The sequence below is a fragment of the Phaenicophaeus curvirostris genome, chromosome 2 (genome assembly GCF_032191515.1).
Source record: "Phaenicophaeus curvirostris isolate KB17595 chromosome 2, BPBGC_Pcur_1.0, whole genome shotgun sequence".
In the NCBI taxonomy this organism is placed as follows: domain Eukaryota; kingdom Metazoa; phylum Chordata; class Aves; order Cuculiformes; family Cuculidae; genus Phaenicophaeus; species Phaenicophaeus curvirostris.
The window spans coordinates 40,441,814-40,465,317 of NC_091393.1; the positions used below are offsets into that span (position 1 = coordinate 40,441,814).

Below are 23,504 nucleotides of genomic sequence, written 5' to 3' on the forward strand. Positions count from 1 at the left end.
CCTGTTGCATTCTGGAGTTGTTAATGGGCATCTCTCTCTCCTAGCAGCTGGCCTTCTGTTTCTGAGGTCAATCTGTGACCTGAAAGAACCTCTTTAAAAAAGTCATTGCTTTAGTGTGTAGACACCTTCGCATTGAGTGACAGGTATTTTTACACCTCCACGTCTCCATGAAGGAGGGAGTGGAGTAAAGCCGCCCTCCTACTAGTAAGAAGTAGAGTAGGAGTGAAGCTGCATGCTTTCTCGAACCAGATTGTTGCTTCCAGACCACTGAGACGGGCTAGAAGAAATGAAGGTGCAGATGCTCAAATTGCTGACTAGCCTCTTCCATGCTGAAGGTACAGAGGTGTTGCTTCTCTTCTTTGTGATGTTTTGTTCTAACAGATGAGCACTGCTTGTGACAAGTAGGTGCCTTGAATGGAGAAAAACACTACAGGACAAAGGCAAGTAACATTTCTGGAAATATGTGGTGCGCTCACCTAGTATTTGACAGTGAAGATAAACAACATAAGGATGCTGCTGAACATGGAAGGTGACTACATCTAGGAACTTGCAGCTCCCACGGTTTTTCCACCTTTGTTTTCAGTTGCTTTCAGTTGCCAGTGAGTACGGAGTTACAATGTTGACGGTAGCAACAGGGCGATTTGGGCTGTGATAATCTGCTATTCAGAAGACACTAAACGCCTTCTGAGTGATTGCAGTCATGTACATTTTTCTTGCACAAGCTTTTCTGCTGGGGACTTTGATGACACATATGCTTCTTTCCTTGCCTTTTTGCATAATCTCATGACTAGTGAGTTCAAATTAGGAAATGCTACTGTCTGAAGTCATTGCTCCAAAGGATATCTCTTCCTAACTTGGATCGCAGTACTACATTTTATTTGTAAATTAATATTTGCATTATTACACAATATGCATTTATGTGCAATTCTAATTACACATTTGTTCGGAATAATCAAATTTGATAAGAAACATATCTTCATAGTATTTTCTAAAATAGCTGAGCTCTTTACTCAGTAAAGGCCAATGTTATTCCTTGGAATTATTAACATTCTTTGTCTAACAGGAAAGAAAGTATTGATAAGTGAGGGCATACCAGATAACACAGGGGAGATGACATAATTAGCATTCATTATTAATGAAGCTATTGCCTCATTCACATGAAATACAGAGCACTTAATACTCTGTTTACCTCATCTTCTCATCAATAAATACATTCCCTCTAGAATGTGGTGTTATATGTCCCCACTTGGGAGATCTGTTCACATTGAACTCACTAATTAGAAGTTTCAGTTCTGTTTATGTTGACTTTGCCTTGTCTTTGGCTTGAGTTCACTTGGTTTTGTAATCTTGATGCACATTGCATTATGATATACCACACATTAATCTACGTATCCAATGAGAATCACAACATTCAAAGTACTGTCCTGAGAACAATGTGAGCAGCAAGTAAACTCATCTACGTTGGGTTTTTTTCTGCTTACTAGTTATTTAGAAGGAAAAGCAGCATTTAAACTGGAATAAGACTAGCTGGTAGTCAGCACAAGAATGTGTTAGCAGCATAGCCCATACACAAGGCACACAATTCCTTTTTCAGTTCATCTTCTGCCACGGATTTTGTGTCATACCTAATATTTTCATAATGCTTGGGAAGAACTGCAGGCTTGGTTTTTAAGATGTTAATGGGGCAAATGATTCCTAGTATAGGTTGTTTTACATGCTTAAGAACTAAGTATCCATGCCAGAAGCGCCTTAAATGAGGTGGGCAATACTTTACAGGGGAATTTTGAGGACAGCTGCACTGACGTTGCAGGACCAGGCAGCGACAGCAGCCCCGAGTTCCAGAGGCAACAAAGGTCTGGGAGGAAGGGAAAGAGGTGAGGAGGCATCTGCATGTGTGGCAAACAGTCTTAGGGGAGAGTGAGGAACCAGTTGCAGCAGATGCATGGCATGTCTGAGGATTACAAGAATTACCATTAATCATATTTTTACACAAAAATAGAATTAATAATTATAAAATTACAATTAAATTGTTGGTCTTATTGTTTTCCACCTCCCTTTTACTCATCAGCATGTCTGCATGCGCTGTTCAGGAGAACACTACCATGGGGCAGCTGTCAGTAAAACTGTGATCTTGTCCCACACTGACATGATGTAACCAGGTTTCAATCAAGGCAATGGAGTCTGGCCACTGAATAGCTAAAATCGGCATTTCACCACTGCTCACAAACAAGGGCCTGATCGACATGCTGCTAGAACTAGTGACTTCTAAGGTTTGGTTCAAGTGGGTTTTTAAGACAGCAGTATATATATATATTCACCTTTAATGAATTAGACTTGATAAAACTTAGCTTAATAAGAGTAATGTATTCAACTTAGTAATAACTTCCCTGATACATATTTATATATAGTCACCCTGAGAAGACACATTGAATATGGTTCTATATTCTTAGATTATGAACTCAGAAAGGCAAGTGTTAAAACACAAAGGAAATGGTGGCTGGTGCCTGGCCAAGAAGCACCGGCTGGCAGAAGGGACTCATCTGCCCATTGACCGCAGGAAGTACTCACAGAGGAAATTAATCTGCAGGTTAGCCCAGCAGACTGTCACTGCCGTAATGGATAGATCTTTCCATCACTGGGCCACTGTAGCACTCAAAAGAATATTAAAACATATAATTGCTTAGGGGGGAAGTTGGTTTAAAACTGTAAAGAAGTTAGCAATGTTCCCTGCCAAGGCACTGATAAATGGATTCTGCAGCAAAGGTAACAGTGAGGGAGAGAGTAAATCAGCAACAGGTGTCATTTTCCTGTTGCTGGGCTTCTCATTTATCCTGAACGCTCTAAATTCATGCTATGAATCAGAAGCAATACCACAACAGTAGTATTTCAACTGGTCTGGTAGAGAAAGATCTCAGCAGTATCTATGCTTCCAAGTTACTTAACCAACACACTTGGCTGACCAGGACCTCTTTGGAGACAGAGTTTTAAAGAACAACAGTGTTTTTTCCTGCTAATATAGAAAAGGTGGGCCTTTTGCAAGCTCAATAGAATGTCTCTGTCCCTTCTTTGCTTCTAACTGGGAAACAAAGCTGCCCAAGTGGCCTTCCAGACAGACTGACCTCAGAGCGATCAGTCTGCAGTATCCTTCCTTGATTCCTTTTGGCTTTTGTTCCATTTCTCATGTTATAAGAAAGGGATGCCTCAGATCTCAGAAACCTCTGCTCAATAAAAATCATAGTTCTATTTCATAAAGTAATAAAATGACTTCTTGGAGTCTGAAGACACAACTTTCTTTTTACTGATATACTATCTAACATATTATTCCTCAAAACCTAACCATTAAGAGACTATAGAGTGAGAAAATTCACTCTGCCTAAATTCTACAGTATATGTTTGGATGTAGATACCTAAAATATATGAGTGGTAGGTAGCAGCCCAGCTATGCTTTTTTCAGGGCCACGTAACTCTGTAAACCTTTAACACATCTTCAGCAATCTAGAAAAGTCTCTTGGGCATTATCAAACTGGTCCTGAAGTGCTCAAAGGTATTGTTTTGAGGAAGCAAGCTTGACTGGCAATCTAGTATATAGACACACACTAAAATGTCAGAGGTCTTAGTTTCTCAGATGTCCTCAGCAAGAAGGGAATTTAACCTGTATCACGTTCTTGTTTCCTGTACTCCCAGAACACAGGACATCTTAACTAACACCACTTCACTGTGTAGTTTCACTGGCCCTCAGGCAAATCTTACAGTACAGCAACTTTGAAACAAGCAAAATGCAAAAAGCACAGCCTTCTCAAATACACACCAAGCATGTCAGGAAAAAAATTCCAAGTTTGACTTTCACCTCAACTTTGTGCCACTATGACTCCACTGATTTCAAGAGTTCTAATTTCCACTGAACAAATGGAGTAAAGTCAATCACCCTCCCACAGAAGAAAATTCAGGAAAAGGTCCTGCAGTTCTTAGGAGCAGCTTATCACATAATTGCCCATAGCAAATTACAGTAAATGAGGCCCCAGCTACTGATCTATGGGGAAGTGGTGAACAAAACACTACTTCCAGCATGAAATGTCTCAAATGATTTTGCATGGTAAAAAAAGCTTGTGATGCTTGACTACGGGGACCCAGTAGCTATGATTTTGCACTGGACAGCTGCTAATATCCATCAAACCAAACAGCTAGCAAGGAGGATTTTATTGTATATGAGACTACCATGCAAGGGGCTGATGCAGCTCCAGTGGTGATGAAAAACTATGCCTTTAACTGGCCCATAAAAATTCTAAGACGACCATCATAAATGTTAAGAGATCCAGGATCCTTGATTCTTCTCCAGAAGAATCTGGATCTTTCAGTGTAGACACAGTATCCTGTAGGAAACTTCTGATTTTCATGGGCTGTAGGATCACAAGTGCAGGTCACCTCTACCCTGGCACAGGTGTCTGTGAGAAGGAACAGGAAAAAGGGGCTCTGTGCTCTGGGAGGGAGGTGGATAAATTCCTCTTCATTTATGGGTGTCATCTTTCCAGTGGAGGAACTACCACACAACCAGTCTGGACAGTAACATTTCCATCCTTTTCCCAAACTCTTTAACAGCAAGCCAATTACTAATAATTACTGTTCTTGTAGTTTCACTATATCACACCAAAGTACCTGGGCCTCACACTCCCTCATTCTCTGAAATTTTGCGGTATTTTTAACTCACTTGGTTTCAAGGGAGCTACTTCTAAATTTAAGCAAATCAAGAGAGAATCAGATCTTTGTGCTAGCAAGTCTCTCAAAAGGATTAACTGTGCTATAAGCAACCACTCCAATCTCTGTTTACCTTGCAGGTAATAACAAGAATATTCTACAGAGAATTCAGATACAGAAGAAACATACCAGGCAAGTCACTAAAAGAAATCTAGGGCTTACCTTTCTCTGTAAACATGTAATACATTAGTAGATTAATTTCCCATTAGACAAATGAATGACATGGGATGCAGCACGCTACAGAAGACAAACTGCATTATCAGATGCAGTAAAACTCCAATCACAATTAAAACAGTCAAGTAAACATTATCTGAGTCAGAACCAAGCTGCACTAGGGTAGCTCTTCACCATGCTGCTAGATCTGAAGTGTAGTTTATGTGCCAGGGCTTAATGCCTGCATTGAAGTTACCCTGGTTACTGAGGACTCCCATTCAACCACCTGGAATTTGTTCTCTGCAGCAAAGGCCTGTATGTTTATTACAGAGTTGGGTTTTGATAAAATGACCTAGATAGAGACACAGATACCTGAACCACTGTATTTAAAATGGAAATTTTGAAAAAAAAAAAGAAAACAGAAACAAAAAGCTCTCGGCCCATGTCTTCAATATCAGCAGTGTGACAAGGCGCACAGTAACCAAAGATGCAGAACTGTCATGATACTGGCAATACAGAAATGCTTACCATAGCATGATGATAAATCACAATATTGCTAACTACGCTGAGATGAACAGCATATATAGATTAACAAAATATAATGACATAACTTCAGCATCATCGTTTTTCCAAAGTGGCATAATCATTTGGAAGGACAATCTCAATCACGTATAGTTCTAGCCATTACATGAAATAAAGGACAACAGTCAATTAAGCCTTCTCTTCTGCAAGACTCTCTATACTCTGGATAAACATAACCATGCAAGCCTCCAAGTTACATCAGGTCACTCAAAACAGTCAAGTGATATAAGTAGTTTTGGGAAGAGAATAAAAGGCACATCAGGCCTGCATGCATGCAGTCCTGAGCTGATGTGAAGTATCCAGCCCTTAAAGAAAGTATGTTCTTGGTAACAACAGAGGTCCACACTGATCATTAAGTGCTTTGTAAACTAAGGATACAATTGACAGAAGGATGGAGAGTCAGAAGAACTGTATGTTAAGTAATTTGGAGCATATACATGTTACGTGATTGGATTTTTTCTAACCTCTTCATCCCAGTCAAAATCTAATGTAGCATCATCTAGCTCTGCTATCGAGAAGAGAGACTTCTGTGTGACCACAGCGGCTTTAGTAGCATTTCCCAATGCAAAACTCTTCCTTCCGCTAGGATTGCTCATGTGCACCCTCAGCACTGGGCTATGGCTTTCCTTGTTAGTGTCAATCTTAATGGCAGGTGAGGTTTCCGATTCTGACTCAGGACGTGGGGCAAAGGAGAATGTTGACAATTTGGCTAATGTACTGGCACGCACCTTCCCTGTGCTTGGGCCACCAAGCTTCTCCTTTCCCTCCCTTTTCTTTTCAGTGGCTGGAGAGGACACAGAGCCAAAAGTGTTCTCTGAGTGTATCGTTGCACTTCCTCTAACCTCCTTCCCCAAGGACTGATTCTGTTGCTCTTCTCTTCCTTTACTATCAATTAATTGTTTTTCCAAACTAATATTTCCTAAGTGAGTCAGTGTCATCTTGGATTTCTCAGGGGGGCAGCATTCTTCTGGCAGCTGCTCTCCCTGGAGCTGCTCTCCAGGCTTAATAATAGTTTCACTCAGAAAAAGAGAAAGTTCTTCATTTTTCTTCTCTGAAGAATTCTCAAATTTTGTCCTTGCTCTGAAAGAAAATTTAGCTAGTTTAGCTGCTGGAGGACTTTCACTGTCAAGGACTTCTGGCTCACGAGAACTCACTACCTTTGTTTCCTTCACTACTTGACCTTTACTTCGTTTTCTCATGGAAATTGTTGCATTTTTTTTTACAGATATGCTATTCTTTTCCTCTCCTAGCACAGAATCTGCTCCACTTGAAAGATCTGGCAGGCCAGATGCTGGTAATGCTGAAGGAAGAGCCTTTGCCTCTGGCTCTGGTGTGCTTGTAAAGAATCCATGTGATTTCTCTGTGTGCAGTCTCTGCCACCTTTTAGAAACCAGTTGTGTAATAACTGAATCCTGCACGCTAGCACTTGGTGATGCTGGGTCTTGAATACCTGCTTCTGAAGAAAAACAGCTGCGTTCTTCAGTCCTTTTCCTGCTTATACTGGAAACTTTGTCCTGTTCCAAAGCATCATGTAGACTCACAGTTGCTAGTGATTCTCTCATTCCATTTCCCTTCCTTGGTACTAAAGCACTTCCTTTTTCAGAACAGGATGTTTTACACAGGGTTTTTGAAGCCAGGTTATTTGGAGATATCTTGGGCACAGGAGTCTTTTTCTGGAAAGCTTCTTCAGCATCAGTGTTGCTCTCTTCCAGGCTGTCAAACCATGCCAGGCTGCCATCACCTCTCTTATTATGCTTAATCAAGCGTTTTGTACTTTTGTTATCACCATATGCGGGGTCACATACAGGTTCTAGATGTAAATCCCCTTCACTGTTGCCTTCAGGCAAAGAAGGCTGTGGCCTGGAGTTATTCTCTTCTTGATTTGAAAGTTGTGACTGAGACATTTGCTTTGACTGCTCAAACGTATCCTTGTTCGAACACCTTGTAGTAGTACTGAAATCTGTCTCTTCAGGCTGAAGCTGGTATGAGTTTTCCTTTTGTAATCTATGGAATGAAAAAAATTAAACAACAGTAATTTATTTTTCTTTTTTTTCTTTATTCATTGCATTAGTGACGCTTAATATGTATGAAGAGTGAAAAGCTACAAATAATTTAGGTCACAGAACTGCATCATTAAGTTTCATACAGAACTCCAAAAACTGCTGTTGCAGTTTGTGATCTTTCAGCACCTTCTACAGCAAGTGGCAGAAATTTAGTGCCCCCAACAGAAGACAGGCAGACGGACAGAGAAAGCAACCACTTAAACTTAATATCCTTGGGAAACAAACACTAAAAACCCAAACCCAACACTCCCAAATAGCTTTGCACTAATTACAGCCACTTCTAGAGTCTCTTAGGGATTACATATTCTGCAAGTACATCTCCTAGAACAGGAACCTCATTAGATTTTGTCCCAAGCAAGGCAAAGCCTCAAACAAGTTATCAGAATGGAAAATCTGGGTATTACTTGGAACAGTGGTTGTTGATGGTTTTGTCTCACAATCACTATGGACCCAACATGTCAAAACCTTCCTACAATGGAATGAAAGCATCTCAGATCACCTATGAAACTTAATTATCACTGTCTGCAGCTGTTAATATTCTCAGGGCCCTCCAAAACAACAGAGGTGCTGGAAGGAGGTTTCCCTCCAATCTCAGTACAGCTGATATTCTGTCTGTTGCAACTAAACATATAATTTCCAAAGGACAGAGCATTGTACTTTTCTACTGATTCTAAACATTAGTGAGAAGCAGCTACATTACATCCTAGAAGTGACTATGTTAGTGTAGGTGAAATGATTACTATGCATTGCAAACAGTTCCTCTGCTATATGGCAGAGAAAACACTATGTTGACATGTATAATTTATAATAATTATTATCATTATTTACTAATAAGCTTATTCTTAAAATTTTGATGGGAGAATAGCAGGAATGATCTGACTCATCAGGAAGGGCTGAGATACGTGCCTGTTTTACTGAAATATAGTTTAGAGGGAATGCATGGGACAAGTCTTCTAATAAGTTGTTTTAAAGGACTTTCATTTAGTATTCTCTAAGCTGCTTAAGAGGCGGGGAAGAAGAAATCAGCTTAATGTGCAGCATAGGGGATTCAGTGGGATATTGGGAAAACCTTTATGAGCATTAGGATGGAGCAATAATGGAACAGACTACCCAATGGCAATGGAAAACCCTCTTCATTAGAAGGCCTTTGGAGCAGACAACACAAGCCTCTGCCCGGAAGGTGAAACACAGACCAGATCCTGTCTTTGCATTTGATTTCCCATCCCATCCTACATTTCTATGATCCCCTATGAATAACTGTTTTAAAGCTAGCTTTTGTCTGTCTGTTGGAGATACCCCACTTCTATCTGCTTTTATTGCATCTGTGGTTATTTAAGATGTCATTACTAAATTACAACATAAGTCTGAAAAATATGTAAAGGAAAAAGTGCATTTTCCCAGCTGTTCTTGCTCTATTTGCTTTGATAACATTAATCTTACATCTTGCAGTAACAGCAAGAAAGTAGGATTTTCTTTATAGCCTAATCTCATTTCAGGAAACAAATGTTATTTTTTTGTATTTTATCTTCTTCCAGTCCTACTGTTTTCCTCTCAGCCTCAGTGCAGTATAAGTTTTCTATTAATAACAGCAAATAGACTATCCAAAGATTATTGCAGTGAGCTGGAAACTAGTGAAAATTCCAGCACGTACAGAAGAAAAATCACCCAAAAGAACAGAACTTTGATTCTGGTTTCTATTTTCCATTAACAGAAAGGGAAAGATCTTGACAAGCCCAACACAAAAGGAGGCTTAAAAAATAGAAGCAGATCTGCTGTATTTTACCAAACAAATAACAAAAGGTTTTACAAAATTATTCACTCAGCTACAGAATTTGGCATTTTGACCCTCAGAAGCTCCACTGAAATTGAATTGAACATATTATTAAGATGTGAGTGGGGAACCAATTAAAATATTCTTAAATTCTTTGTAAATTCCACAACCCAGAGAGAGAAATGATCTTGTCATGATCCGGGAGTGCTACTTTAAAACAATTTCCCTGTTTATCCATGTCCTCTAAAGAGAAGTCCCTTGCCAATGTCCGATTCTGGTTTTAGACCCCTTCCAGGTATTATTGTCCAACAATTTTTTTTCACTATTGAATTATTTTGTAACTCTGTGTATTTTAACCTGTCAAGTCTTTGTAGCTCTTTGTGCAGAAGATCTTGCAGCTCAAGTCGCTCCAATATGAGTTCACATTGTGTTCGGTACTGTGCCATTGGGTTTTCTGGAAATGAAGTGTGTAAGGCGTTAATGCCTCCAAGAAGTGCACCCCCCTGTGTCATCAAAGAGATAAAAAAAAAAAATAGGAAGCTATCTTTATTATTCAGCACGAAATTTAAACAACAGAGACTATTATATACCAAATTCTCCCTTTGATATTTTAAAGCTTAAGATAGCCAATACGTACTGAGTAACAGTATTCACACAAAGAATCCTATTAAGTCTCCTCACACGGGCGAAGTTGCTCATACATATAATGCAAATCATATGATCAAGCCTGCAGTTTACTTGCACTGATTTTTTTTTTTTCTACAAAAAATGGGAGGTCCACCTAAGGCTTGAGAACATCATGACTAACAATGGATATTAGGATTAAAGAAGTTTTCCAAATACCTCGTCAAAATTCTGCCCACGTGCATAACTTTTATAACTAAAGAAGTTCTGATTGCTGAAAGTGTTCATTAGCTTTGCTTAATTATTTAAATGGAAGAACCTGGGTACTAAGGTTTGTCAACACAGGGTAAATTAACTGGCAAAAATTTTTCTGAAATAGCTCTTTAAGAGTAATTAACTATTCAGGAGTAATTCCAGAGAGCAAGTGATCTTAATCTGGGACAATTCTGCTATGCCTTGTGAGAAATGAAGTAGTTTTTGTTCAGACCAGAGCATCTGCACAAAGTGATTTGTTCCACAACAAATAATCTGGAATAGCTCTATAGTTAATTGCTCTTTGGAAAAGAACCAAACACGCCACAAACTCTCTATTTTGCCACCGATTAGCTGGCATTTACCACTCCTGCCTAATCCACAAAGCTCAGTATAGCTAATGAACAAAATGCATATCAAGCGCCAGAAAAGCAATAGTAAAAGTCAACAGAGTCTCTAGAACCAGATATTGATACATATGGCATCACATGGACCACACTCTTCCATTTGTGGCAGTTTCTGGTTCTTCCATTCTGAAATTTTAAGTTTTTGTACCAGAAAAAAAATAGCATTTGAAAAAACACCACTCTAGTAGCTAATTAAAGCCCTGTAAAGCTACACAGCACTAAAACTAAGGTTGTCCATGCAACCATTAATGCATCCCACTGAAGTTATCACTTGGGTTTTTTTGTAGATCACTTCAGGAAAATGATAGATCTGTTCCTCGTAGAAGCATCAGTCTGTAGCCATGGAAAAGATCACTGTAGAACCTCTCTGCCATATTTGTTTCATGGTCTGGAAGGTTCAGAGTTAATGAGGCAGGGACTGTAGAAAAGAGTCCAGTCCCTTGGTTAGGACAGTTAAAAGCAGCCAAGGAGAACTACATTTTATCTCTGTCACAAAGTTCCAGTTCTTGGGATTCAGAATGAACCAGTTAAGCAAAGACTTTGAAAGTCAATACTGTAACTGGAATCCTGATGTGATGTGTGCAGAGGAGGAAACTGCAGTCAACAGGAAACATGCTCAAACACTCAAAGTGCTACTACTCTGAAACTGGTGCCCTAACCATCTCCCATGTGATATGCTCCAGTGGACAATTTCTTCAGGGTTGTGCCTAATGCAGCTTCAGAGCACAGACCAGGAGTAGCATCTCCAACCCACCACTTCACAAGGACTGTGTGAAGATAACTGTGTTGATATTTCTGAAATACTCAAACACACTGGAGATAAATTCCACAGAAAAACACATGAAGAAATGGAGAATTCTACCTTTAGAACAGCAGGTAATAAACAAAACATTGAACAAAGCACTGACAAAGGATAGTTGCTTTTGGCATGCGTGCTGTCAACTTGTGACCTAAGGATCTAATGTGAAAAAAAAAAAAAAAGGAATACATGATTATGTATTTTGAGCTATATGCCCAAGAGGTACAATTACGTCTTGGTCTCAATGACTTTTCAGTGCTCTACTTGGCCGTCACAATGAGCTTTTAAATGTTCTTGTGCGTGTCTGACATTCTAAGTGGGATGGGACTGAATTTAAGGTGACGATCAGTGAAGTTTCATTCCTGTGCTGGTGCTTACATCTCTGAGGTATGTGTCCCTCTGAGCCACCAAGGTATCATTTTGAGGAGAGGAAGGTATCCATATGACACATAGACACACAGTGGAACTGAGGGCATAGGATCTAGATCGGAGAGAGAAAATAGCAAGCATTACAGGGAAAGTTAGCAGAAAAGAAGAGTGTAAAAGTGCCTAAGGACAGGAAGACAAAATGGGAAAAGGTGGTAAAAAGAGAGGGATTGGAAAGGGAGTAAAACAAGGATGAAAATATGATCAAGAGAAGGAGAGAGACAGTGTTAACAAAACAGGAAATGAGGCAAAGAAAATATCGAGTCAGTGAGATTAGAACATGCTCACAAAGACAGAGTAGGAAAAAGTAAAAGTGAATTAGAGAACAATACAAACAAAAAAACATAGCGAACAAGGCTGGTGAGGAAAATGTGATAGTCCTCCGTCCCAAGAGGGGGTCACAAGAAGTATGTGAATACTGATCTGAGAACAGTGAACTTTGATTTTACACTGGGAAGCATATGACATTTTGCAGAAGCTGCAAGGACAGCGCTGAAGATGCACTTGGCTGAGCTGAATGGTGGCAGCCAGTCTTTCAAGAATGACACTGATACTTCCCCATTTACAACCTCATTCTACAATCTGACAATTAGGCAGGAAACGCAGGATGTACCTACACATCAAGTTATGTTTTTCCTAGAGAAGGAATCAATTTCTGAAAATCAACTTTTACATGTTACTTCTGTTTTTCAATTAAACAAATAAATAACTTTCTTCAAAAAGAAGAAAGTGGTTCATTTATACTTTCCATGAGGAAAGTAAAATTTGACCATAAATAGTACATCTCAAATTTGCAGGTTCCTATCAGAAATGAACACATTAGCCTACTTGCTCATAAGAAATGAAGAGAGGAGCAAATATGACAAGCATACCAAGTACTCCCAGATAGTCCTATGCAGCCGTAACCCAGGCAAATTTCTCACTGACTTTTATTAGATAAACGCTTCTTATGCAAACTGCAGCCCTTGAGGGCAGGCGTGTATAAATATGAAAAAGTGACTCATGGTTAAAGCAAATCCTTTACATTTGTTTGTGTTAATGAGGCAGAGAGATATATAGATGACACTATACATTAATTATTATTATACACACACATTCCACTCTTTGTCCTGTTAGGGAAAAAAAAAAGAGCATTTCAGATTTCTTATATTCAAAACTATACTGCTTTGAAACCAGTGTCACATCAAATTCCCTTGTAGTTAATTACAGGTTTAATTACAGTTAATGAACACTTATGTGACATTTTCTGCTGTTTTAACTGGATATATTAGTACAGCTTCTTATTTTAACTGAGACACAGTGCTGTCACTGAAAAGCTGAGCTCTTCATAACAGTTCAAGATGATTTGCAGCAAACAGTGAAACAATCTTTTGCTGCTTAATAAGGTCAGGCCTTGTAGTATTTTTGAGATACATTCCATTTGCAAGACTGTGCAGTAAATTTTCCGTGGCAAAAACTGCAATTAGTGTCTCAACCCTCTTTGAAAGAACAAGGGAGATCACAAGTGCCTACCTGCCATATGTGCATTTATCCTGAAGAGTTTTATCTCCTAAAAAGGAGCGTTTCTGCTCCTGTAAGGGTCGTTAGGGTCCATTGAGCTAATGAGTACTATATAAAATCGATTTAATTTGAATATATTCATATCAACCCACACAGAAACATAGGAAATGCCATTTTGGGTCAGAATAGTCATCTGTGCAGTGGAATACACCATCTCTGACAGAGCCTAACCCAAGTATTTCAGATGTGCTAAAACTCCCATGCATAAAACTTCAGATAATCTGCTTATGGTAAGTTGTTGGGTTTTTTTTCTACTCCAAAGCAAGGAGACTTATTTCCCTTAAAAATATTCTATCTGAAGTAATAGCGACTATATTATTTCCCACATTTCCATTAAAAAAAAAATCCTCTACTACATTGACATCCCTTTTATTAATTCTAAATGTGTTTCTTTTTCTTTACATTCAACATCTTAATAATGTTACAGTAAACTAAAATCTAGCCTTCCACATCTTCTCAATGTCTTTTTCACACAAAAACATCAAATAAATCCATGTGATAACTGGAATGCAAAATTTTTAGTGTGTGGCAACTCAAGTTTTGAACGTTTAAGGTTTCTCAGAATAATATTAATCTTCTAAAAGTTCTGAGTTTTAGAATCACCAACAACACTTTTTCAAATGATCTAAAGGCAAAATAAAGTGTAGGTCTTTGAAACTGTTCAAAACTTGCTCCAGAAAGATGATTTAATTCTCTTATACCTAGTTAATGAGTGACAAGATAATATCATGGAAGAAAAACCCATCAGAGACTATTAAACACAGCAATATGGACACAATTTCTAGCTCAAAAGGTCCTTAAAATGTAGATTACCGAAAGCCAATGGTATGCCAAACCTTCACTTAAGACAGCAAAGTCTATTAAAAGACCAGACCTTTATTACCAATCCATATTTTCCAGTATAATCTCTGTATGATTATTTTAATAATCAAGACGGACAAAAACTGCCTTGTCGAGGACTCTCATGACCACCTTTCCATAAGTCCATGAAGTTCCTCCAAAGAGGTGAAGAGATGTATCTCCTACAGAACAAGTCTTATGAGGAGTGGCTGAGGGAACTAGGGTTGTTTCATCTGGAGAAAAGGAAGCTGAGGAGGGACCTCTATACAATTGCCTAAAAGGAGTTGATCTCTTCTCCCAAGTAACAAAAGGAAATGGCCTCAAGGTGCGCCAGGCGAGGTTTAGACTGGATATTGGGAAATATTACTTCACCAAAAGGGTTGTCAAGCATTGGAACAGGCCAGAGAAGTGGTAGAATCCCCATCTCTGGAGGTATTTAAAAGATGTGCATAAGTGGCATTTAGAAACATTGTTTAGTTTTGAACTTGGCAGTGCTAGCTTTATAGTTGGGCTTGATGATCTTAAAGGTCTTTTCCAATCTAAATGATTTTATGACAAAATGAATCCCTTAAATGTGGTATTGCAGCAATGGCAACGTCTGCACGAAACCTTACCTGCATAGAAGATTCCATCACCGATACCACCGTTACAGCATCTTCCAAAGTCACAGTATCCCTAAACATCAACCGGGCATGAGCTATCAAAAATAAATAGGCACAGAAAGCAAGTGTTACCAAAGGCAAAAAGCAATTTCCTTGTATGAGAAGGGACAGGATATTTCTTTACATTTCTTAGCTCTTCAAACACTTGCATATGGGCCCAATTTTGACATTAATATAATCCTTTCCATTTTACTGTCAATTTCAAAAGGAATTGGAAGACTTAATTTTATTAGTAAAGACTGTACTGTGACTTCTGGATTACAGTTACAGTGACAGTTCAAATAAAGATATTCAAAATGCTAGAGTTAAAAAATGCAAAGTGCTGCATATCACAACAGAGTGTGATATGAAATATCCCCCTCTGTATAGGTACCTGTCAACACAGTAAAAAATGAAGTCTAATTTTCATCACAGGCCAGAAGAGATTAGATTTCGTCTAACTTGTCCAAGTCACAAATCTAGTATTATTTAAAATGCTTTTCTGTACACAAGCTTTATTATTTCTTCCTTCCCTTCTTAAATCAGCAAAACAAAACTGATTTTTTGGACATAAATGCAAATAATTTAGCACATGAAGCTCCCCTCCTAACTGGCCGTGGAAACACAGTTCTTATTCAGCAACAGAAGGTTAGGTTAATTAATACATTCTATGTAATACTTTGTAAAAACAAAATGCTACTAAAAGCCCCAAAAATGTGAATGCAATAAGCATGGAAGAAGCACAGAATGTGACAATGTGAATCCCTAACAGTTAGGAATGTCTTTCATTTAAATAGGCTTTCTCCCAAAATGGAGAACAAAATATAAAACATCTGATAAGGAAGCACTGCTTTGCTGACTGGCATAGAGAAGCACGAAGAACATTTATGATTGTTACACAAATTACAGTACATTATTTTAATTCAATCCTGAAAATATTTTATAAAACACAATCACGTTAAGACAAAGACCTACTGCTTCCCTTGGTTCTTTTTCTTACATACGAAATATGATTTGAACTCAGAATCAGGAATGTTTAAGTCCAATTGCAAAATACAGGCTTCATTACTGATATTTAATGAAACAAAAGTGAGTTCTTTTTTATGTTACATTAATTTTAGGATAGAAGCAAATACTTGACATCTTCCCTCAGGCCAGGTAGGATGGCAATCCAACTCTCAAATGAAAAAAAATAAATCCCGATATTACTTTTCATAAAGACATGCAACTTCTGGGATCTCTAAAATATAACTTCTTCCAGCAGTTTTAGCTTTTATTATGGGTGTGAGAATGATAAAATTAAAACTGATTTCAATAATCTAAATATAACACCCTTTCCCACATCAAAAGTCTCCAACCCCAAGTCTCTTTAGATCAGAAAGATAAAATGATACAAGAAGCACCCATGCCTTCCTCTATGGAAATAGTGCTACTCCGCTTACTGGCTATGATTATACTCCTGATCTACCCATTTTCTAAAGGTTAATTGTTAGGCTAAAAATAAAATTGCCATGGCCTTACCTTCTGCAAGGCGTATCAAACTCTCCAATAAGCGAATGGTAGTTCGGGCAGCATTTCTGCTGTCACTCTGACGCTGCATTTGATAGTATCGTACAAGGATCAAGTTGCTCTCATCAGACAACTTTGGATGTATGCTTTTTATAAGGCAGAAGTAGGTTTTCATCTTTTCCATGCTCCAGAGCTTTTCTGATTTGCTTGGGCAACCTGTGTAACAACTGCCTAGTCAGTAATTCTATAACAACAGACGTCAAGCTTTTTCCTAAGAATTCCTGTTAAACGGGTGACTATGAAAGACACAGTACTGGGCACTGTGTCTTTTGGGGCATACTAGGTTGTCTGTACACCAGTCCTCAGTCTTGGTCAAATTCCAATGTGGAATCTTACATACCATCCAGACCCTCTCCTATCAAAATTCACAGTAAAGCCTTCAGCAATTTCAACAGAACGGCTGCCAGACTCGCTGCCCACCAGATGGTACAGTCAGTACTAAGTGCTCTGGTATTCCTTAAAATGTAAAATGCTACATCAATGTGTGTACCTCCTCTGGCTGCTTTACCTACTTTGTAGGAGCCAAAGGCTGCCTGCCATATTCTGAACATTTTTTTGCAGGGGAACATTTTGGGAAGGGAAGGAAGCTAGCTGAAGAAGTTTCCTCTAACCACTTCTTCCGTAATGGAGATCAAAGCCATGTTCCTGAAGTGGATGGAGAAGCAGCTGGTTAAAATCAAATCACACTCCCTTCCCTAATTCAAGAGGACAGAGTTCCATGTAGGAAACAATACTGTTTATTCTTTGAGCCCTGCAGCACAAGCAGCTCAGAATTCTTCTATCTGAATTAAGTTTCTCATTAACAGCACATACAATAGCATGGTGTGCCGGATCTGTCCGAAGCAATGTAAAAGTGCAAGATGGAAACTATCCACTTAATGAGCAGTGTGGGCTGAAGTCTCTTGTAAAACACCACAGAGTAAAAGCATAGTGTCCTCAGCTCCCATCTATTAATTAATTAGTGATCTCTATCTTATTCCATCTTGAAAAACAACCACACTGCATGAAACCACCACAGCAGACACTCAAACACCGATTAATATGAAAGACTCAAAAATAACAAACTAAACTCAAAGGCATGGACATCAGAAGAACCAAACAAAACCAAAGCCCAATCACCTTATAATTTAAAAAGATGACTCTTACCTTTATTCTGCAAGATGAAGGATGAAATGATACGGTCCCATTCCTCATTCTTTGTATCTAACAATACTAAGACCAGGTCAAATCTGCTCAACAGGGGACTGCCAAGAGCTATATTGACGGAGACAGATTCATGAGGGTCGTAATGGCCTTTTGGGTTTGTTGCTGCCAGGATAGTTGTCCTTGTATTAAGCTTGCACACTAGGCTAGAGAAAAGTATGGTGAATGTTATGGTTGAACTAAATCATGTAGGACAAATGATTCCAGAGTATTAAAAAATATCATGTTTCTATATTCAAAAGAGCATACCTTACCTTGAAAGACAGTAAGAGCTAAATAATATACACAACTATTGTATTAATACATATTATATATGCAGCATTTCTCAGTCAGAGAAAAGCAACTGGACAGTGACTGGGATAACAGAAGTAACTAAGCAAAATTGTCATGAGTAGGCTCTATATGCAGCTAGGTCCTTTAATGGTGAAAAACAATATTAACTTTTTACAAATAAATATTTTTTGCTGATTTATACTGTATAGAAAATTCATGATGCAAAGTAACATTTTAGCTTAAGTCACATTCAAAGAAAGCAAAATAAAACGCAACATAAACTTGTGTTTTATTCCTGTGTGTAAACATTCCATAAATATGAACCCAACCAAACAATGATAGCAGCCATATCAACTATTTCTCCAGGGAAACAGCCATTTCCCTCTCTTAAATATGCTATCCTGGCATGCATTTTTAGATGTGGGGAGAGATTATTTTTATTCTAGTAGTCCACATGTAATCCTTCCGGTTAAGGCAGCGGCAGAAGTATTCTAACTGTGGTTTGTCAGCGAGCTATTTCTAGTCAGCTCCTGAGTAACTGCTGCCTAGTGTCCAAAGCTCCTCCATAACTGAGAGGGAAGACCACAGATCTGTTAGCTTATGGCCAATGAAATAATCCCTTCTCTCCCATGCACCAAAAAAAGATCTTAAATTAACCTGTCTGTGCTGTATTACTACTCAAAAACCCCTCATTTTATTTAGTCCTGTAGCAACTGAGGCTACATGCGCAAGTTAACAAACTGGTTTAGGGTCTACAAAACCCAACCATTTGCAACAAGGAACCTGGCTGAAATATGTCGCTCTCTTGCAAAGCAGAAAGGACCATTTTGGTTCCAAATCTTTGTCTCTAGCTGCATTACCGGCAAAGGCTGGTAATCTCCCAGGTCAGAGCAACAGTACTAGCCTGCTGTCTACAGACAGAGGCTAAAGAGAGATTCGATGGTGATGTTCAGAATAAAGAAAGGACACGGTCAGTTGGAGAAGCCCAGAATATATGACTGCAGCATGAACTGAGTTGAAGGCAACAAGAGGGAATGTGGAAAGATTGATGCCTTTTGAGCAGCAGTAATTTCAGCGTCACCACCCAGGAAATTACTTGGGCCTGGGCAAGAACTGCATAGAACAGAGGGTAGAAATAGCAGATTTGAACATCCACTACTTCTAAGAAGAAAGTGAGGAACTGAAAGTCAGCACGAATGTATATTTATGCCATGCCCCACCTATAAAATTCAACAGCCTGGAAATCTCTTGTTCTTTTGTTACAATGCACTATTATGTGACTTTGGAGAAATGACGTCCCACTTTCTGAGTTCCAATAAAAAAATTCACTAAGTTCCTCATTTCACATATGATTATTGTGACCACTTGCATCAAAGGACAAGAACACCAAGTCTTCTTAGAGAAGTGCCCTAGCCCGCAGTGGTAGACTGAAAACCCAACAATGAAGAGGGAAGGTGTGTATTTATTCTGATGGCTTGTAACCTCTGGTCCAGTGCACTGTCCTTTGAAATGTTGATTCTTCTAACTTAAGAATACTGCTGAGAACAAAACTATTAAGTACAACAAAGACAACAGATAGATTAATCAATATGACAAACCTCATTCTAACTTGCAAATACAAGAGAAACACATTTTATCACATATGTTAACATGCCACTTACCCTGCCTTTGCAACACTGATGGTTTGCTGCTCCATTGCTTCATGGATACTGGTTCTGTCATGTTCTTTGATACTATTGAACTCGTCAATGCAACAAAGGCCTCCATCTGCAAGCACCAGTGCACCAGCTTCCAAATTCCACTCCCCAAAGTCCTTCACAGCAGTCACTGTCAAACCTGAAGAATTAATCACTTCAATCAGTCTTTTCCTTAAAGTGCAGGAGTCCACTTAAGTGAAAGAAAGGGACCTGGTGCACTACCTTGCGCCACAGACAGAAGGTAAAACAGCAGGTCAGCTCCATCACATACCTCTACCACGTAACTCAATTTACACTTACTGGTAAATCCCACTAGAATCTAACAGGTTAGCCTGGATCTGGGGAGCAGATTCTATTAAGCTTCCCAGTGAGTTGGTTTAGGACTTTGTTAACTGAAGAGAAGAGATAAGGGTAAGAAGACTAAATCTGCCAGATCAAATCGAAAATTAGGGCAAATGAAAAGATCGCAGAATTATAGGATGGACCCAGATGGCTCCTCCGCCCCATCAGCTACTAAAACACAGAAATATTTTCTGGCTGCAAAACAAAGTTTTGAAAAAAAAAATTATTTCAAGTGCCTTTTAAATCCTGGCCCCATGAAGTGGAGACAAATTTTCACTTTAAACTAAGGCAATTAAACTACTTTCTGAGATTTTGGATTCCTCTAAGAATTGAGCCAAAATGAAAAGTGAAAGATGCCCAAGGATTAAATGGGGGGCAGGGTGGGAAATTCCCAACAGAAATCAGTAAATCTACATGATACAACAACAGAAACATGGCAGGTAAGAAACTCTGCACAACTGTAAAAATGGCCGCTCATTATCAGATACATGCAGCTCCTTCCAAACCTTCTATTCCGTATTTCCCAGCTTCTTCTTTATCTTTAGTCCTCCTTTTTCACTTCAGTGTTCAGCTCAAAATATCCTAGTAGTTCACAAGCTGCAGCCAGCCTAAAATCTCCTGGAATGAGATTGCCCCCAAATCTGCCCCCCTCAACTTCCCTTGGTTCAGGGAGGAGAGACTGCTGAGGTTTTCCCATCACTGCAGCCCACCACAGCAGCTATTTGTGAGCAAGAAGTTACTGGAAGTATACATTTCCTGACAACGCAACGTGTACTTCAGCTTCTTGTGAGGCATCTCCTCCATTGTCTCCTATCATTTCTGGTTTCCTGGACTCTGCAGTAAACAACTCCAGCAGTCACTCATATAGCAGAATTATATAAAGAGCAAAATAACTTCTAGCCTTGTGTCAGACATATGGAGAATTCTATAAAAACGTGGAGCGAGTATCAGACAATGGCATTTATTCGCGAATACAAACCAGAAGTGTAATCTACCTTCCAAACCTCACCTGGGCTTGGGGACTTGCTGAAGGGCGCCTCAGCACCACGCTCCCACCCCTGCAGATCTGGGAGCGCCTCACTCCCACCAGCAGGGCTCCATCTTTCCACACAGGCAGAAAGATTGCTCCTACATGCCTTCCTGCTGTGCATATTCCACTGACCCAAGGTCTCCCTGCAGACACTACTAGAGCCTGGCTCTTTATTTCCACGCAGAATCCCCTTCTGTGATAAGGGCACGCAATTCCCCCCGCCCAGAAGCCCTGAGCACTTTCTGCTCTTTCCAGTCCACGACCTGGACCCCACAGAAGCAGGAGGCACATAAAGTGGTGCTACAGTGGCACGTCATTCTTCTCTGTCCCTTTGCAGCCACAAGAGGGGTTCCCCTACAGTCCACCTGCTGCTACACAAGCCTCCTCTCTGGGCTTCTTGCACAGGGATGCGTGTTCTTTCACAGTTGATGATGTTACTGAAACTCTCCCTGACAAACATAGGAATGCGATGGCTTCTTTACAAACACAGGGACGCGTTAGCCTCTTTACAGATACAGGAATGGGATGGCTTCTTCACAAACATAGGAACATGATAGCTTCTTTAAAGTAATGTCATGAAAAGCCAGACATTATAATCAATGCCAATTTGATTATTAAGAAAGGCATTCTCTAATGTGACGCTGGGCATGCACGGGATCGCTCCACCTAATGTGTGTGCAACGTCCAGTACAATTCACAAAGGCAGTGAGATATTCATCACTTTTCCTGGAACAGGTGTGTCTATTACAACCAGTTCCCGGAATTTATTTACATAAGTTTCCTCCCCTTGGTGCACACGCTCTGCCCTCAGCGGTTCTTCTTCAGGGGTCTCTGGATGAATCACAGGCCCTAGGTCTTCCTCACACATGCACATCTTGCACATGCTCTTAGACTCCTTGGGCACGTGTCCAAGGTTGCATCTGGTCCTAGCTGGTATTTCTTTCTCTTATCATTGCGCTAGTCTTTTGTTATCTGGCTTAATTAGATACAGTCACATTCTTTCCCATTCTTTCTAACTGCAGCCTTGTTAAAATTCCTTATTTAAGTATAAGTATCCAAGCACAGGCTAGCTAAAAGTTATTATTCAAGCTAATCCTATACTTTAGTTCTACAATCACAAAACCTATACATAATATTCAAATATATAATAGGTTAGCCACTTATACCAAATCATTTCTTCCTTCAATATGAATGGGATGGCTTCTTTACAAGCATAGGACTGGGATGGCTTCTTGACAGTACGGCTGTGCAGAAGCCAGGCTCCAGCCCCCAGCAGCCCCGCTGAGGGCAGATCTCTCCATCAGCAGGGCGGAGGACTCGGAGCAGAGCTCTGCCCCGTGCAGCCAGGCTGCCTGCACCCTGGGCGCCCAGCACCACTCCAGCACAGCCCCCTGTATTCAGTGCGTGAGCAGCGACCAAGATGCCCGCTGGGCTCCCCATTTCGCCACATCCTGGCGCTGCCTTTCCCCGTAAGGTCGGTGCTGTGGGGCTGGACAAGGGTGGGAGTGGGAGGGTGGCCTCTAGCAAATTGGAGGCCTCTTGCAAACTGAAGGCCTCCTGCAAACGGGAGGCCTCTTGCCAGCTGGTGGCCTCTTGGAAATGGAGTGGCCTTTTGCAAATGGGGTGGCCTCTAGTGTACAGGGTGGCCTCTAGTCAACTGGTGGCCTCTTGCAAATCATAGAATCATAGAATAACCAGGTTGGAAGAGACCCACCGGATCATCGAGTCCAACCATTCCTATCAAACACTAAACCATGCCCCTTGGCACCTCATCCACCCATGCCTTAAACACCTTCAGGGAAAGTGACTCAACCACCTCCCTGGGCAGCCTGTTCCAGTGCCCAATGACCCTTTCTGTGAATAATTTTTTCCTAATGTCCAGCCTAAACCTCCCCTGGTGGAGCTTGTGGGGTGGCCTTTTGAAAACTGGAGGCCTCTTCAAATGGGTGGCCACCTGCAAACTGGAAATCTCTTGCCAACTGGTGGCCTCTTGTCAATGGGGTGGCCTTTTGCAAATGGGGTGGCCTCTTGCAAACTGGAGGCCTCTTCAAACAGGTGGTCTCTTGCAAGCGGGTGGCATCTAGTGTACGGTGTGGTCTCTAGCCAACTGGTGGCCTCTTGCAAATGAGGTGGCCTCTTGCAAATGGGGTGGTCTCTTAAAAATGGGGTGCCCTCTAGCCAACTGGTGGCCTCTTGCAAATGGGGTGGCGTCTTGCAAACTGGTGGCCTCTAGTGTATAGTGTGGCCTCTAGCCAGCTGGTGGCCTTTTGACGAATGGGGTGGGCTCTAGCCAACTGGAGGCCTCTAGCAAACCGGAGGCCTCTTCAAACTGGTGGCCTCCTGCAGCTGGAGGCCTCCTGCGAGCCGGCGACCTCCTCCCCGACGGGCCCCTCCCGCAGTCGCAGGCCCCTCCCCGGCCGCTGCCTCCCGGCCGGCGGGACGGCCCCTAGTGCGCGGGGGCGGCACGAGGCGCGCCCCCCGGCGGCAGCCCCCCGCCCCGCCCCGCCCCCCGGGTGCCGT

At 40.6% G+C, this 23,504-nt stretch overlaps 1 protein-coding gene across 2 annotated transcripts in view; it reads right to left on the reverse strand.

Annotated features, from left to right (window-relative positions):
* Nucleotides 1–4,087: 4,087 nt before the first annotated feature.
* MCM9 (minichromosome maintenance 9 homologous recombination repair factor) overlaps nt 4,088–23,504 on the reverse strand; it is a 50,071-nt gene continuing 30,654 nt past the window's right edge. For both annotated transcript variants that reach the window (XM_069851766.1, XM_069851765.1), the window contains 6 exons: nt 19,577–19,751; nt 17,586–17,788; nt 16,392–16,595; nt 14,844–14,926; nt 9,679–9,824; nt 4,088–7,491 (listed from right to left, as the gene is read on the reverse strand). In XM_069851766.1, coding sequence (XP_069707867.1) covers nt 5,928–7,491; nt 9,679–9,824; nt 14,844–14,926; nt 16,392–16,595; nt 17,586–17,788; nt 19,577–19,751 — 2,375 coding nt within the window. In that variant the 3' untranslated portion in view covers nt 4,088–5,927. The remainder of the gene's footprint in view (nt 7,492–9,678; nt 9,825–14,843; nt 14,927–16,391; nt 16,596–17,585; nt 17,789–19,576; nt 19,752–23,504) is intronic.